Below are 17,533 nucleotides of genomic sequence, written 5' to 3'. Positions count from 1 at the left end.
TATTATTATTTTAAATTTATCTAATAGTTAATATAATAACTTCTATAGTAATATAGAAATATTGATTGTACTTCCAGGAATAGTTCTTATTTGTTCTCTGGTCAATGACCAAAATAAAGATGATCTTATCTTATCTCATCAAAGCGGGCCGACGCAAATGATCTATGATATTTAGAAACTATTAGGACTTGGCAGTAATCAGCTGACTTAGTGCTAAAGGCATGTCTGCATAATTTAAGTCATTTTGGCGCCTTGCTTAACTCCTGTTGCCCCTCCATGTCCAATATTCTTTGTTTTGCAAACCTTTTTCGCTTGCTCATGGCCCATAGGTTATGCATAAATGATTGATTTACATTCATTATTGCATAATAAATAATTACATGTAATTATTATTACAGTCAGGGACCAGCAATGATGCTTAAATGCAATGGGAGATCTTGAACTGAAGCTGGACATGCAGAGAGCAATAGTTTCATAAGTTCTGGGATTCTGGCATTGCTGAGGAGTTGTTCTCAGTCTCTGTTCTGCCAGGGCTTCTCTCCTCTTGGAAAGCATCCTCCAAAGCAGAGAGGAGAGAACATCTCAGACTCTCCCTGTAATTGTGCCCAATGAAGACATATAGGATGGGGTTGAGACAGCTGTTGAAATAAGCCAAGCAGGTACTTAGGTAACGAGTAGCAAGAAAGAGCTTGAGCAGTTCACATTTTTCCAGGGGTGGTTCTTCTGTGAAAGTAATCAAGTTAAGTGGGAACCAACAGACAAAGAAGGCCACAGTCACTGCTGTGATGGCTTTGAAGGGCTTTCCTGACTGAGCAAACCGGCTCCTCCTGAGCCTCAAGGTGGTTGCCCCATAGGAAGAAATCATGACAATAAAAGGGAGGATGAAGGAAAGGATGACGTGGCTGATAAACATGGAATAGTTAGTATTTTTCATTGTGATATAAATGCGGGCATAACTGCCAAAGCAGATGCGCCGACTATCCAATAGTATTTCAGAGATATAGCTACAATTTATATGTTGTGTATTGTATATCACTGAAATATCGTGGTGCATGGATGCACAAGACAAGGCCAGAGACAAGATCCAAACACCCAAAGCCACTAAAGAAGCCAGCCGGGGTGTCAGGTGATTCCTTGCCCACACAGGGTACCTCACATATATATAACGGGCCATGCTGATAACCATGAGGAAGAAAATGCTGGAGTAGAGGTTGAGGATCTTTATGATGCTGATGAAGTTGCACATTTCCTGGCCAATTGGCCAACGTGGCCCGCAGTTAAACTTTAAATGGATTAGAAAGGCAATTGTCAGTGGCAGGAAGAAGGTGGCGATGAAGTCAGCAATGGCCAAGTTGAGAAAGAAGACAGTTGTGAATGTCTTCTTCATTCGGAAACCCGTGATGAAAATGACCAGCCCATTACCCATGACCCCAAATATACTGGTAAGGCTGTAGAGTACAGTTCGAACAATGATCAGCCTTATCCGCCATTCTTCAGTGGGGCAATCATTATAAACTCCTTTGGAGGGGGTAGTGGAGAGTTTTGAATAGGCCTCAATAAGCATGGTTGGTACAATAGTTTTGTTCATTGCCTTGAGGGAGATTCTCCTTCAGTTCTGTCTTGTCTTTTCCTATCTGGAGGAAAACAGCAAGGATATAAGAAGGGTCATCTTGGATCAGACCAACATCCATATTACAGCATTATGTTTCCAGAGCCAAAGGCTCTAGTGACTCATCATCAGGGCGTGCAGGGCTACCCCAAGCTGGATGTTATGTTTCACACATGCTTATGTTGAACTACATATGTGAGGACCATACTGTCACTGAGGGTTTGGTTTGTTTCCCTTTAAATGTTGAATATTGTTTTATTTGTCTCAACCACACATGACACGATGAGGCCCATGACCAAGGTGGGTGGCCCCCTGGCCTGGTGCCACCATGGCCTACCACCACCACCACCACCACCACCATCACCAGGATATGAGAGTAGATTCTCTGGTAGGAAATGAGAGAAGCCACTTTCAGTCATTTCCTACCAGAGAATCTAAAACCTCAGACATTGAAAACAACAAAACCCAGTGCCCCATGGGCTTGTGGTTTTGAGGGTGGGTTGGCACCCTATGTGCACTACACCACAACTCACTCCAGTCCACACTGGTGCCCCCAAAGTGGAGTTATGGGGCTGCTGAAATCCCTATTATTCCCTATGGGAAAAAGCTTTACAATGTGCAAACTTCTTTAAAAATCACCCGTTTGCCCATTTTCTTTGAAATGTGGGTGGTAGCTTCCACCCATTGGGCACTACCCACCACCACCCCACTATTTGGGCCCCAGGACCCTTTTTAAAAAATCTGAATTGATTTGGATTCAGAAAATGTGGGTACAAACCCTCGGGGGTGATTCGGGGGCAGATTTGGACCCCAAACAAATTGGGGGTGATTCGATTTGGGTACAAATTGAATCAAAAAAATCAATTCATGCACATCCATAGTTAAGTGCCCTGTGTGGCTTCATCCACCCCCCCCTCGTAATATTGTTTAAAAGTGCCACTTTTATTAATATGGATATTAATCTCTCTGTGCAGATGGAATAAACCCTTCTCTACAATCATGATGAAGATCATAGATTGCTGCTATGGAAAGAACAGGGGGTACGAGAGCCTTGTGATGTTCTTCTGTGTCCCTGTGATGGCCAAAAGAGATTGAGGCTATCATGAGATGTGGCTTGTGGTGGCTGAGCTCTTGCAAGCTCACTGTCTGCTGCTTTCTTTTGAGCCTAATGTCATGCCCGTGGTTTAGCTGAGCCCTAGAGCAGGCTGAGTCTGTTTCTCATCAGAGTAACGTAAGGATTCTGGTACAGGGATTCTAAGGAGTAAGGATTCTGGTACAACAATGTGGGACCCAATGGAATGCCATCACTCCAAGGTGACCAGGTTGCTTTTTGGAGCCTGGAAAGGAGACGATTCCGTGAAGAAACAAACATGTTGAGAAGCATCCAGAGTAGTTATTTCCAGGCCCAGCTTATGGGGAATGCAGTTGATGCATTTGTATTTATCCCTTGGACATCTGGGTGAAACCCATATTATAAAGTGAATGAAAGGAGCAAACAACAAAGCCCACAAAAGGAGAATACCTGAGAAGAAGATTGGGGTTGTTCCCAGTTCTGCTGAGACAGCTCTGCACTGACTCTCTAAGGACTGGTCACCTCTGCAAGCTGAAAATGATTGTATTCATTATGACGGGTGGCAAGCATAATAAAGTTATTTCAGTCATTAACTGAATAATTTTATCTAGGCATTTTTCTGTGGGTCAGTGAGAGAATTAGTTCTTGAGAGCCAAGCTAAATTCCACTGTTCTTCTTCTGAGGAGATTGGCCATGCCTCAGTAGATGAATAATAATAATAACTAGCTGGGCTGGGCGCAGAGCATCTGTGCCTCCACCGGCCCTCTTCTCCCCCACCCAATTCTATATTGCTGCTGCCTGATATAGTACCAGCAGGGATTCGAACCGGCACCCTTCTGCTTGTTAGTCAAGCATTTCCCCACTGTGCCACTTAAGGTGACCCGTTGTCTTCATTACACACCTTCATTTCTTCTGTTCATTTTGACCCCACTGCTTTGCAGGTGGGGGTGGGGAATTAGTGGTATCCCATGTCCCAACTACCCTGCAACCCACAAGCCACTGGGTACTCAGTTTATATTTTAGGGATTATTGAGGTGTTTAGACTCTTTGGTGTGTAATGAATCCTCATAGGGACTCATTATTAAGGAAGGTTATTAGACATCAAAGAGCGTAAACACTTGAAAACATCCTAGAACATAAACTGAATAATGCCCCACTGCCTTGCAAGTGGGAGTGGGATGTAATTGACACAAGACAGTTGACAGTTGGCACTATTGAAAAGGCAGTCAAAATGAACAGAAGAAATGAAAGTGTGTAAGGAATCCTCATAGGGATTTAATAACCTTTGGGATATTATACACCCAAAGAATCGAAGCACTTGAATAACAGTGACCACACATTTTGCTCCATAACTCGATACTTGCTCCATAACTTGCTCCATAAATCTAGCCAATGGACCACAGGGGTGATTTGTTTTGTCTCCAAATCACCCAGATAAGCTAGATTCGGGTACAAATCGATTTGTACCCAAATCAATTTGCACACCCCTAGTCGTCAGATTCAGAGGACACAAAAGGAGCCAGCCTTGCAGCTGGCACCAAGCTGAAACCAGCAGTTCAAACCAACAGGAAATTCAGTGGGTCATCCCGTCCTGCCCATTGAGTATGTTTGATCCCTTAAAAAAAAAATAATAATCAAAAACACCATCTACTCTAATGGACATCACCATATCTTGTAATGAATTCAAGCTTTTTCCTCTCCAACCTTTGTATACTGTTTGGCAGCTCCCCTCATCTAAGCAGAAACGCCCCTTTCCCTAGAAGGGACAACATCCAAGATCAGGGAACCTCCTGCCATTTTTAGCCCTCTAAGTAGACCCCACGCTGGCTAGAACTTTTGCATCCCAACTCCAGTCTTGCCCTATGTGGAGACTGCCCTTTCTAGGGTAGCAATAAATTTCTTGGGGAGGTAACCTCCAGCCAAGTTTCTCACCTTGTTTCCCACCCAGTCCTCAAATTATGCCCCTCTCACTTGATGGCTTTGATCCACTGGTCTTCAGGTGGCTGTCCCCAGAGGTGTCTCTTGTCTGGTTCTACTCTCAGGACTGCCGTGAAAGCAGACTTCAAGGGCATTTAAATGAGGAGGGATGAATGATGTGTATCTCACACTTTTTTTTTTTTTAAAGAAAAGAGATTATCTTTAAATCTTTGTTGATTTATGTCACTTCCTTAAAACTGACTTTTTGAGAAATGTTAGACTTTCCCCACTCTCCGAGTTAGAATTGCCAAAGAAAAGGGTTTAGTTTGCTTTACTGGCTCAATCACAGAGCTGGTAGGGGTGGTGGGGATCAGGGCCCACCTGGTCCCCAGAAGTCCCAGCATGCTCCATGTGAGTACGCAGGGCATCTTGGGGAGACCCCTGAGGCCAGGAGGCTTGTTTTAGCCTCCTGTTCGGGGGGTCTTCTCATGAGTCACTGTAGCGCGAAGCTGCGCCACAGCATCTTATGAACGAGTAAACAGGGTTAGCGGAGCACGCACTCTGCTGACCTTGTTTAAGGGGAGGGTTATTTTGGGAGGCTTGCTGCTGGAAACCGCACAGCTCCCATTGCAGCACACGACCAAGAGAAACTGGGCTAGACTCCCGTAGGCCAATTTTTACTGGTCGTGGGAATAGCCTCAATAAGGACGTTCACACACATACAGCCTAACCCAGCCTAAGGAAGAAAAAAGAAATGCAAGCCCCAATTCTCCTTCAATTACTGTAGGATAACCTTCAGGCTAACAGTAAGGGGGATAATTTCCTTCACCACAATCACAATCGAGATCAGGATCCCCGATGGCTTAGACGAGCGCTCCGCAAACCCGGGCTATCTGCTCGTGAGTAGTCGCGGCGCGGCTACACAAAAATAATGCACACAAAAATAAGGGAGATATTTATTTTTTATTTACTAATTTATTTAGCATATTTTGCCTCTCTTAGTGGTTAGAGATAGACACTGAGGTCATTCACACAATCAAAAACTGTGTTCTACCCAGGATTGGGAGCTGTGTGTGCTCCCAAGTTTTGGTTGTGTGGAAGCAAGGTAAGGAAAAAACCTGGGCAGAAGTGATTGTGTGGAAGCAAGGCAGGAGGAAAAGCTACCCAGGTTTCCCCCTTTCCTTGCTTTCACATAATCACTCCTACCCTGTTTTTCCTCCTACCCAGCTTCAACACAATCACTGCTATCCAGGTTTTCCTCCTAACTTGCTTCCACACAATCAAAAATTGGTAGCACAGACTGCTCCCAAACCAGTGTAGAACACAGTTTTTGATTGTGTGTATGATCTCATTGGAAAGTAGAATCTGAATGAACACAGTGAGTGATCTTGATCTGAGGTTGGGAACAGAGAGAGGTCATTCACACAATAAAAAACCTGTGTTCTACCTGGGTTTGGGAGCTCTGTGTTCTCCCAATTTTTGGTTGTGTGGAAGCAAGGTAGGAGGAAAAACTAAGTGGAAGTGATTGTGTGGAAGCAAGGTAGGAGAAAAAACTGAGGTTATTCACACGATTGCCCTGGGCAGGTGGGGAGGGCATGGGGGAGGTGAGGTTGATTTCCACTTATCTTCCCCCCAGATGACCAAGCAGGTTGGCTTCACGCATCTCCCGTGCACCCAAACAGACAGCCCTCTGTGAAGCACGGAACAGGGCAAAGGGATCTGGAGCTGGAACTTGTTGTCCCAGCCTCTGGATAGCCCTCAAAACAATGCATGACATGCATGTTGCATCAGGGATTTCCCCCTCCAACGGGCACTCTATGAGCCCATCTCGTTGATTCCACAGGCTGCATGCAGCTTGAGGAATCACACGATTCCCGGTAACCAGATTAAAAGTGTGCAAGAGCACCTTTAACCTCAGCTAAAAGCCAGGTTTATTAAGGGGGTTAGGCAAGAGGGGAGGGGAGGGTTCCGCGAGGATCCCACCACTTTGTGAGAAAAGCCTCCCTGGGTAGAAGTGATTGTGTGGGAGCAAGGTAGGAGGAAAACCTGGGTAGGTTTTCCTCCTACCTTGCTTCCACACAGACACAACAGCTCCCAAAATCCGGTAGAACACAATGAAGCTATTCACATGTGTGGAGGAAACTGGGCTCACCCCTGTGTGTGAACTGCCGGGAGCTGTGCGGCTTCTGGTGGCTAGCTCGCCTAATTGCCTCCCATTAAATGAGGGAGGCGAGTGCTCCGCTAACCCCGTTTTGGCGATCGTGAGTCACCACGCCATGGCGACCCGTGAGTAGACCCCTGACTTTGAGGCTGCAGCTAGTCTCCCGGCCTCAGGGGGGAAGGTGTCTCCCCAGAATGCCCCATGCACTCAGGTTGGGCATCTTGGGACTTCCAGGGGGCGGACAACCCCCAATCCCAGTTGCCCCTACCGACTCTGTGATGGAGCTTGTAGTCATGTGGGTGGTTGATCTGGCCACCCAGGGCTAGCTAGAGGATTGTCTGCGGGGAGAGCAGGCTTGACCAATTGTGTGTAAAGCCTCAATTTTTGATCGTGTGTGAATGACCTCAGAGAATACTGCTTTCCTAAATTTTGGGCCTAGCATTGTGGAGGAGTTGTCCTTGGTCTTTGTTGTGCTAGGGCTGCTGTCCTAGTGGAAGGAATTCTCCATCGCAGAGAGGAGAGACCACCTCTCCTTGTTATTGTGCCCCAAAAAGACATACAGGATGGGGTTGAGACAGCTGCTGGAGAAAGCCAGACAGTGAATTAAGTCATTACTAACAAAGGACACCTTTTGCAGGCCACACGTTTCTGATCCTTGTATCTCAAAGAAAGAAATCAAGTGGAAAGGCAGCCAACAGACAAAAAAGACCACACTCACAGCTGTGAAAAGTCTGAATGGTTTTGCCGATTGAGGAAACGGGCTCTTCCTGAGCCTCAAAACAATTGCCCCGTAGGAAGCAAGGATGATGATGAATGGGATGACAAAGGCAAGGACGAACAGGCTGATAGTTAAGCCATGGGAAGTATGTCTTCCTTGTTCCTGTGTGTGGCCATTATTGGGAAAGGTCCAAGTCACATTATGTGGGCTGGGTTTAGTTTGGTTATAATAGATATATGGAGACGATGCCGCCAAAGACAGGATGCAAACACCCAAGGCCACCAAAGCAGCTCGCTGGGGTGTCTGATGATTCCAAGCCCACACTGGGTACCTCACACAAACCCAACGATTTATGCCAATGACTACAAGCAAGAAAATTCGGGAAAAGATGTAAAGGAACAGTATGGCGCTGCTGAGCTTGCACATGTCCCAGCCGTGATAATCCAGAGTGATATGGGCAATAAAGAGCGGGAGGGAAAAGGTGAAGGTGATGTCAGCAGTGGCCAAGGTGAAAACCCAGACAGTCTTAACTGTCCTCTTGATTCGGAAGCCAGTGACAAAAATGACCAGCCCGTTTCCTACGGTCCCCAAAACACAGATGAAGCTGTAGAGTACAATGCAGACAATGTCCATCCTTTTCTTCAAAGCTTGTGTGATGCATTCTGCATCATAGGAGTGGGTACTGAAGACATATGAACAGGCATAAATAAAAATGGTTGGTGGAGTTGTGTTCATTGCTCCTTCACTCTTGTCTTCCGCCTTTTTCTACCTGAAACAAAACAGCAAGGAAATAAGAATCTCAGATCAGATCAACATCTGCCTAATACAGCATTTTGGCCTCTACAGCACTCAGCCAAAGAATCAGGAGACTCACTGTCAGTGTATGACTGTAACAACCTTCCCCTCTAATCCAGTATCTGTATTTCAGAAATATTCAGCAATAGGCAAAGATCTTCCCTTTTTATTTCTTCCCAGCATCCTGCTTTCAGAAATATTCTGCCTCTCTGAATAAGGTCTTCATTTGGCTCTCGCAGCTATTAACCCCGGATGGATCCCTGTCCATACCTTTCCTAAAACCACCTAAAGAGGAGAGTTGGTCTTGTGGTAGCAAGCATGACTTGTCCACTTAGCTAAGCAGGGTCCTCCCTGGTTGCATATGAAAGGGAGACTTGATGTATGAGCAGAACTGTAAGAAACTCCCCGTAGGGGATGGAGCTGCTCTGAGAAGAGCAGAAGGTTCCAAGTTCCCTCCCTGGTATCTCCAAGATAGGGCTCATCCTATGAAATTGATTGCCAGGAAATCTAGGACCAACAAACGGAAGTACTTTTTCATACAATGCATAATCAACTTGTGCAATTCTCTGCCACAAGATATGGTGACAGCCAACTACCTGGATGGCTTTAAGACGGGTTTGGAGTTTGTGTAGACAATACTGAGCTAGGTGGACCAGTGGTCCGACTCCGTATATGGGAGCTTCCTGTGTTCCTAAACTATGGCCATTACCATCACATCTTGAGCCCTTTCTCACGATCAGTGAGAAAGGGCAAGAGGGCTAGTGGGGAAGAAGCCTTAAAAAGCTTACCTCTCTGCAGATGACCGAAGGCTCTTTCTTCGGTGGGCAGATGATTGCTGCCAGCAGCATGGAGGGGCAGGGTGCCGGTACACATTGCCCCACCCCATGGAACTCCTAAAATGCACCACAGGACCCTTCCTTCTCTGAAGCCAACCAGGAGCCCCACAGTCTGTTAGCCCCAGGTTCTTGCACTGGGGCTGGCAGACGATCAGGAAAATGGGGTTAGGAGAGGTCTTGCTCTCCTAACCTCATTTAGCAGGGTGGCTCCAGAGGTGGGTTTGCCATCAATGTGCCACTGGGATAGGGCCCAATCCCAGTGGTACACTCACACAGGCAAAACCCGACTGGGCTTCCTTAGCCTGGTTTTGCCTGTGCATGTGAATGAGGCTATTGACATGATGGGAGAAAATCGGGCTAGCCTTTGCTAGCCCAATTTTCTCCCATCATGAGAACCACCGGGCTCAACTGCGAGCCCGGTGGCTCCTAAGCGGGTAACCCGCTAAACTACCCCTGCCTTTAAACCGCGTTTACAGAGTGAGCACTCTGCAAACCCAGTTTTTAAAATCACGTGTTGCTGCGGTGCGGCTCCGCAGCGTGGCAGCTCACGAGTAGACCCCCGACCGGGAGGCTGAAAAGCATCCTCCCGGCTTGGGGGTCTCTCCAGCATGCCCTGCGCACTTGCACAGTGTATGCTGGAGCTTCCGGGGGCCATGTGGCCCCCGACCCTCCCAGCCCCCAGCGCTCTCCCCACTAACCCACTCCAGGCGGCTCCCACTGGCCATGGGAACCACCTCAAGAGCTTTCTTGCGATAACGAATTCCATTAGTCAATGGAATTCAGTGAGTCAATTAAATAGCTCCTGCGCTGGCTTACTGCACCCCCACTGTTCATGTGGCTCCAGCCCATTAACACAATTCCTCAATCAGCAGAGAATTCCAGTGTACTATCATGAGCCACGAACCCAAACTGCATTCTGTCACAGAAGGAGCGTAAGGTAGTGGTGAAAAGGCTGAGCTGCGATCCAGGAAGCCCTGATTCAAGTATTCTGTTGATTCCTTGAGTGGCTTTCTCCCAGTCCCAGTCCCATCTTGCAGATTGGTGGTCCTAGACGGAACAAACTTCCAGGATGCCCCCTGCCCATACAGACCCCATAGAGAAACCCCAGAGCCCTTTCCAGACCCCAGAAAACCCCCAAAGCCTTTTCCATTCAAACAAGCTCACAGAGTCTCCATAGAGAAACCCCAACATCTTTTTCAAACAACCCACTCCACAAATAAATCCCCAAAGCCTTTACACACACACACACACACACACACACACACACACACACACACACACCAAAGTCCATTTCCAGCACACCTCAGAAGCATATTTACTTACAAGAGGGTCCTAGTGGTTTCTAAGCCTCACCAAAAGGAGTGGAGCTTTTTGGCTTGGCTGTTCAGGAAAGTAAAAATCAACTCCAGGGTAGGGCAGGAAGGAAGCCTGAGAGGAAGTGAGCAAGGCTATGCATTAGAGGAAGTTTTACTGCAATTGGTTAAGGCACTCCGGGAAGATTGCGTTTGTGGGTAGTTGACAAAGACCCTGTAAATGGTGGGGTGGAAGGAGATGGAACATGAGGTGAGAGAGGATAATGGGTATGAACCCCAAGTCTGACACAGAGGAGTCCCAGGATGAAGGGGTCATGACCCCTGAGCTAGACACCAGGGGCTCTTGAGGTGAAGTGGTGGTTGTGACCAGTGTTCCCTCTACGAGGGATTCCCAGACGCTGTTGACGACAACTCCTAGAATCCCAAGGTTCCAATGGCTTTTGCTTGGAGATGATGGGAGTTGTAGTCAACAACATCTGGGCATCCCTCTTGGTGGGAACCCTGGTTGTGACCCCTGAGTCTGACTGTACCCGAAAAGACTCGCAGGATGAGGCAAGCTTTGCAGAGCCCTCACCCCCACCAATGGAGATGCCCGCACCTGCTCAGCCCCTCCGCAAACTCTTGCCTGTGTCTTTGGAGTCGGAGGATGAACTGGCAAGACCCCAGTCCCCACCAGCAGCCACCCAGCTACGCTGCAGCCAGTGCTTACGGAGTAGCGCACAGCCCCTTTAAGACATTCCAGGCTCGAGTGGGGGCCAGAGTGCTGGCTCGTTATTTAAGGCCTCAGTTGGCCTCCACCGTTTGCTGATGCAGCTTTGTTGTGGATGTGTGTGTGCTGCCTTTGATTCGGATCCTGTTCTTCGTTTCCCTGGCTTCTGATCCTTGGCTTGCTTGGTGGCTTTGACCCTGCTCTTCATGGCTTCTTTGGCTTCTGACTCTTTGCCTGTTTTGACTCTGCCTTGCCTGTGCTGTAGTGCAGAAAGTAGCCTTTCAAAAGCGAGTAATGGTAAAGTGTGCCGCCGAGTCGATATCGGCTCCTGGCGACCACTGAGCTCTGTGGTTGTCTTTGATAGAATACAGGAGGGGTTGACCATTGCCATCTCCCTCACTGTCTGAGATGATGAGGTCATCACACAATCAAAAACTGCTCTACCCTGTTTTGGGAGCTGTGTGTGCTCCCTATGTTTGGTCCGGACTTGAACCAAACCGGGCCAGCCGGTTCCGTGCACATCCCTACTATTACGTCCCATCGAGATGAATGCAATTCCAGCGACTCACAACCACTACTGCTACAAATATTTATATACCCCTTTCCAACAAATGTTTCCAAAGCGGTTTACATAGAGAAATAAGACATACATAAGATGACTCCTTGTCCTCAAAAGGTTCACAATCTAAAAAGGAACACCAGCAACAGGCACTGGAGGGATGATGTGCTGGGAGCTGGATGGTGTCAGTTGCTCTCCCCCTGCTAAACAAAGAGAATCACCACTTTAAAAAGGTGCCTCTTTGCCCAGTTAGGGAGACAATGGACTTGTCTCAATTTATTTCAATGGGGTTTAGTTAGGATTCACTTCCTTTGGATACAACTCACAGAGTTCAGCTTTATACTTGATATTTTCATGCGAAATGGAGAATCAAGAACAAGTGTCTCTAAAGCTTGCAGAACAGAGAACATTCCAGGGCATGTGCAGAGTGTTTACATCTCGGCAGTAATGCAGCATATCTCATGCAAACATGCCTGGCATTGGAGAGGGGAGGACTGGTAGCTAGATGATGAGACTTGGAGGGAAAGGCTTGAGCCCTCTTATATTTGTAGGCAGACAAAGTTGGTATTATTATTGTTGTTGTTGACACAGTCAGACAGGTGTTATTGACTGGTTTGTTTTATCCAGACATCGAGTCCTTCCCAAGGACCTAGGATGGCTGAATTTTATTGTCAATGTTGTTGCTGTTGTTATAGATATCGTCGCAGAATATAGGCTGTTCCCAGTAAAGTTGCTTTTTGTAATTGGCTGATGGTGATTTCTGTGGCCCCTATAGTGTTGATGTGCTCTTCAAGTTGTTTTGGAATTGCACCTAGGGCACCAATTACCACTGGGATTATTTTGGTCTTTTTCTGCCACAGCCTTTCAATTTCAATTTGCAGATCTGTTTCTATTTCTTTTTCTTCTATTCTGCTATCCCCTGGTATTGCTATGTCGATTATTTTAACTTGTTTTTCTTTCTTCTCGACTACAGTTGTTGTTGTTGTTATTATTATTAGTGGGAGAATCTTGACTTGGTTGGCCATGTGGTTGGCTAATTCAGTGGGAGATCTTGACTTGGTTGGTTATGTGGAAAGCAGTGGTTTCATAGGTCCGTGGACTCCTCCTGCATTGTTGGGAAGTGGTCCTTGGCATTTGTTCTTCTAGAGATGTTATCGTCACTGAAGGCATTCTCCATTGCAGAAAGGAGGGACCACCCAAGCCACTTCCTGTAACCATGCCCCATGAAGATGTATATGATGGGATTGAGACAGCTATTGAAATAAGCCAAGCAACAACTTAAGTAATTTGTAATAAAGGACACCAAGAGCAGCTCACAATTTCCTGAGTGTTGTAGAATAAAGAAAGAAAAGAAGTGATAGGGGAACCAACAGACAAAGAAGACCACAGTCACTGCTACAATGACTTTGAAGGGTTTTCTTGATTGCGCAAGTTGTCTTCCCCGGAGCCTCGAGACCATTGCCCTGTAACAGGCAGTGATGACACTGAAAGGAATGATAAAGGCGAGGATGAACCGGCTGATAAATATAGCATAGATGGTATGTGTTGCTTGTTCCTGTGTGTGCCCATAACTGGTAATGCACCGAGTCACATTATGTGGGCCTGATACAATTTCATTGTAGTAGATGTATGGAGAAGACAAGACCAGAGACAGGATCCAAACACCCAAGGCGACAAACAGAGCACACCGGGGTGTCTGGTAATTCTGAGCCCACAGAGGATTCCTCGCAGTCTTAAAACGATTTATGCTGATGACCATGAGGAAGAAAACGCTGGAGTAGAGATTAAGCAACGTCATGGAGTTCTTGAGCTTGCACATGATGCTGCCAAATGGCCAATGGAAATCCAGGGCTACATAGGCAATGTTCAGTGATAGGTAGGAAGCAAAGGTGAAGTCAGCAATGGCCAAGTTGAGGAAGAAAAAGGTCTTGATTGTTTTCTTCATTCGGAAGCCTGTGAGGAAAATGACTAGTCCATTGCCTATGACCCCCAACAAACAAGTAAGGCTGTTGAGTAGTAGGTAGACCATGTCCAGCCTTTTCGACCAGAGATCTGTGATGCAGGGGGAATCATGCTCATCGAAGTGGGTATAATTATATGTATACACACTTTCCTGGAAGACATGTGAATCACCATATGTGACAGCAGAAGTGGTCAATACACTTGAGTTCTGCATTGCTTTAACGGAGGAATCTCCTGTTCTTGTCTCGTGCCTTTTCCAGTCTGAAAGAAACAGAAAGAATATCTTGGATCAGTCCAACATCTAGTACAACATTCTGCTTCTTACAGAAGCCAGACAAAGACTCTGGTGACTCAAGATCAGGACATAAAGGCAACAGCCTTCCTCTCTAATCCAGTATCTGCATTTCAGAAATATTCAGAAACTAGCTGAATCGGGCACAAAGGATCTGTGCCACTTGTTCTCTTCTTGACTTTCCTCTCACCCTCCACCCGGCCGCCACTTTTTTCTCACCCTCCCCGCCCAATGGCAGCCACTCAGCCATTCTCCTGGCCAGTAGTTTCTCCTGCCGCCACCCGTCCTCCTATCCTGCAGCTGCTCGAGAACTCCAGAAACAAGATTTTAAATGACGTTATGTCTGAATGCGGAGAATGCGGAATGGAAACTTCATTTCAGCCATTGACCAGGCAAAATACAGCTTATACAAGTAATAACCACCAGCAATCATGGTTCTTAGAAAAGTGTGGAGAGCAGTGGGGAGAGCCTAACCGGGCTCTGCAGGGAGAGTGGGCTTAGCCCGTTCTCCCCACAGATGAGCAGGGAGCCATCCCTGGGTGGCCGGATCGGCTGCCCACATGATTACCGGCTCCGTCATGGAGCCGGTAGGGGTGGTGGGGATTGGGGTCCGCCCAGCCTCTGGAAGTCCCAGGATGCCCCACCTGAGCGTACAGGGCATCCTGGGGAGGCCCCCGAGGCCGGGAGGCTAACACAAGCCTCCCGGCCTAGGGGGGGTCTCCTCATGAGTCATCGTGGCATGGAGCTGCGCAGCAGCGTCTCACAATCAGGTAAATGGGGTTAGTGGAGTGTGCGCTCTGCTAACCTCGTTTAAGGGGAGGGGAATTTTTGGAGGCTTGCTACCAGAAGCCACATGGCTCTCATTGTAGCACATGACTGGGAGAAACCGGGCTAGGCTCCCTTAGCCCGATTTCTCCTGGTCGTGGGGATAGCCTCATTGTTTACAATAGAACAATATATGGTACAATCGGCATTCATGGTTTTAATCAATTGCTTCCTTACACAGCTCGCAACGTAGCAAGATTTTGCCAGTTTGATGGAAACATTAATATCATTGTCGGACAAAAGGAGAGACACAGAAACCTGGGAATCTAGAAAAAATGGGTGACAGAAGTGTTAGCTGAATATCTCTACGAAACAAAACAGTGAAACGACAAATGATCAAGGGTCTCAACCGCTCCCGACTGGCAAGGGCATAACCACTGGGCAAAAGGAATACCGAGATAGCGACTCTCTAGGAAAGCTGAGGGCAGCACATTCACAGGCATGCCAAGGCAAATGCCTTTCTCAATTTGGCAAGAACAAGCTCATGTGGATATTTAGCTGGTCTTTGAGGGTGAGTTGCACTGCAGTACCGAGGAAAAGTAAATAAAAGTTGAAGGTAAAAAGCTTGAATTAAAACAATAAAACCTTTATCTAAAAGGTAAAAGTGTTTAATTGTAATAAATGACATGACTTGAGCAATTGAGCAATAGGAAGGAAAGCATGGTGTATGGTGATCTACTATCTCTCTGAAGATGGGGAAGAAGATCCACATTGTGTTCTGCATGGGACTTCCGAAGCAGGGACATATCTCCTAGGTAGACTTCCTAAGGAGGAAGGATGCTGGAGCCGGGTTATTCGTATGGAGGCTGTTTAAATATCCAGATACATGCTTCCAGAAGCATGACCTCAGCATTTTCAGGCTTTAAAAAATGGTTAACTAGAAGCTGTGGAGGGGCCTGATGCAGATGGGGACCACAGTTGTGTTACAGTTACATTTGTGAAGATTCAGGGGAAGAAGGGGGGATGGAGTGTAGGTCTAGGGAATCCAAAGTTCAGCAAATCCAAGGGAAGTAAGGGAAGCAGATACCTTCCCTAGACCCAGGGAAGCATTACTCAGTGGATTATTAAGGAAGCATTACTCAGTGGATGTAAGGGAGAGCAGGGAATTGGACACAAGCCAGGGACCACTCAGTGAATATGAGGGAAGATGGGTGATTGGCTATGGACCCAGACAGGAACCCATGTTTCCTGTGAGTCCAAGGGATACTGGGAACCTAGGGGAATGTGTCTACAACTGGGATGGCGAAGCAAAACATAAATGCTGTATACAAGACAGTAGTTTGTTGGTTGACAGGATATAGATTTCACCTCAACTTCAGTAATAGATAGCATTGTCTTGTGCTTCCAAATGCAAGATAAAAATGAGTTGAATCATCAGCTCAGTAGCAATAGCAATAGCACTTACATTTATATACCGCTTTATAGCCGGAGCTCTCTAAGCGGTTTACAATGATTTAGCATATGCCCCCAACATTCTGGGTACTCATTTTACTGACCTCGGAAGGATGGAAGGCTGAGTCAACCTTGAGCCCCTGGTCAGGATTGAACTTGTAACCTTCTGGTTACCAGGCAGCAGTTTTACCACTGCGCCACCAGAGGCTCTACTCTACAGTAGCTCAGTACATCAGTTTGTGATAGTTCAGTTTACCATTCCAACTCCCATTCCCTTATTAAGCAGACACAAACACATGCTCACATTCTGAATAATGCCTTTGCTTACCCACCAAACTTATCAAACCAATACTATTGCGCGATTAACCTTACCCACTACGTGGCTTTCTCCCACCACGGTGTTGGCCCGATGAAAGTCAGGGTCTGTACTTGCAGGAGAGTTGGGAGTTGTTCTTTACACACAGAGTGTGTGCATCTCATGGGTGGATGGTCCTGCTACTTTGGCAGTTGAGAGTCTCTCTTGTGTCGTTTGGAGTGTTCCGATAACAAGGGAGTTGATACTGAAGCGATCGTCCTAATTGGTGCAAGGTGACATCTGTCCTCTTCGTCCTCCCTCCCAATTTGAAATATGTTGTATAACTGATTGCACACAGTCTTCGTGTCTGCTGCATGCCCCTCTGACATATGGCCCACCCAAACTCCCTCTCTCATTCTTATCTCTCCTGAACATACACAGCTTCTTCATAGTTCAAGAAAACGCACGTCGCTCCCTAAGTTTTACCGCGACACAAACTCAAACAAGCATTCACTCTGCCAGAATATATTTCAAAGCAGTGCATATGTTCCACAGCAGCATCATACCAAAGAAGCTGCCAAGCCTCTCACATCTTGCTAGCTTGAAGTGTTGGGGAGACACAGCAGGGAAGAGGGCATGCACATACCTCTTGCCTGTGGGCTCCCCAGAGGCATCTGGTGGGCCACTGTGCGAAACAGGATGCAGGACTAGATGGGCCTTGTGCCTGATCCAGCAGGGCCGTTCTTATGTTCTTAAGTGCTTGTCTCTATGGAAATCCCCTTATGACATTAATTAAGGCAGGGGCACTCCTTTATCTTAAGGGCACTCCTTTAAAGGGCATTCCTTTAAGGGGCACTCCTGCTCCCTTTTAGTTAAAGTGAGTCACCAAAAATAGATTCTGCCATTATAAGCCTCAGAATTCTGTTGCTGGTTTCTACATGGCTAGTGGTCCCTTGTGGAAATGCACATTCTGAGGTTCATTGGGAACACCTAACAAGTCCGGTGGGAAGCAGGGAAGCAGGCCCTTCTGAATACAGATCTGCATCAGCAGCATGCACAGATCATCCTTCTTGGACCA

The 17,533-nt window shown here is 46.9% G+C and overlaps 3 protein-coding genes across 5 annotated transcripts; all 3 read right to left on the bottom strand.

Annotated features, from left to right (window-relative positions):
* Nucleotides 1-101: 101 nt before the first annotated feature.
* Nucleotides 102-1,498, bottom strand: LOC128332854 (C3a anaphylatoxin chemotactic receptor-like; the record flags this gene model as incomplete). The annotated part of the gene is made up of 1 exon (XM_053267625.1): nt 102-1,498. A coding segment is annotated over one exon (1,026 nt), but the record flags the coding sequence as incomplete, so codon positions are not given.
* Nucleotides 1,499-1,550: 52 nt separating this feature from the next.
* On the bottom strand, nt 1,551-10,490 carry LOC128332758 (C3a anaphylatoxin chemotactic receptor-like). Of its 3 annotated transcripts, none has more exons than XR_008310753.1 (3): nt 4,614-4,712; nt 3,132-3,212; nt 1,551-1,634 (listed from the first exon to the last, which is right to left on the bottom strand). XR_008310753.1 is itself a non-coding variant. In XM_053267443.1 (3 exons), the coding sequence occupies exons 1-2, from the start codon at nt 8,210-8,212 to the stop codon at nt 3,189-3,191; spliced, it is 759 nt and encodes a 252-aa protein (XP_053123418.1). In that variant the 5' UTR covers nt 8,213-8,562; the 3' UTR covers nt 1,551-1,634; nt 3,132-3,188. The 3 variants fall into 3 exon arrangements, 2 of the variants coding, with proteins under 2 accessions (XP_053123418.1, XP_053123417.1); XM_053267443.1 differs by lacking the exon at nt 4,614-4,712 and adding an exon at nt 7,478-8,562; XM_053267442.1 differs by lacking the exons at nt 1,551-1,634; nt 3,132-3,212; nt 4,614-4,712 and adding exons at nt 5,543-8,246; nt 10,432-10,490.
* A 1,215-nt stretch (nt 10,491-11,705) lies between these two features.
* On the bottom strand, nt 11,706-16,665 carry LOC128332756 (chemerin-like receptor 1). Its single transcript, XM_053267440.1, has 2 exons — nt 16,533-16,665; nt 11,706-13,912 (listed from the first exon to the last, which is right to left on the bottom strand). The coding sequence occupies exon 2, from the start codon at nt 13,863-13,865 to the stop codon at nt 12,774-12,776; it is 1,092 nt and encodes a 363-aa protein (XP_053123415.1). The 5' UTR covers nt 13,866-13,912; nt 16,533-16,665; the 3' UTR covers nt 11,706-12,773.
* Nucleotides 16,666-17,533: the final 868 nt, after the last annotated feature.

The sequence above is a fragment of the Hemicordylus capensis genome, chromosome 7 (assembly GCF_027244095.1).
Source record: "Hemicordylus capensis ecotype Gifberg chromosome 7, rHemCap1.1.pri, whole genome shotgun sequence".
NCBI classification, from domain to species: domain Eukaryota; kingdom Metazoa; phylum Chordata; class Lepidosauria; order Squamata; family Cordylidae; genus Hemicordylus; species Hemicordylus capensis.
Note: the sequence above shows the minus strand (reverse complement) of the source record. Positions and strands in the feature narration are given on the sequence as shown.

What these genes read in the sequence shown, in the direction of transcription:
- LOC128332758 (XM_053267442.1), bottom strand. Translation starts at nt 8,212, where the DNA reads ATGAACACAACTCCACCAACCATTTTTATTTATGCCTGTTCATATGTC.
- LOC128332756 (XM_053267440.1), bottom strand. Translation starts at nt 13,865, where the DNA reads ATGCAGAACTCAAGTGTATTGACCACTTCTGCTGTCACATATGGTGAT.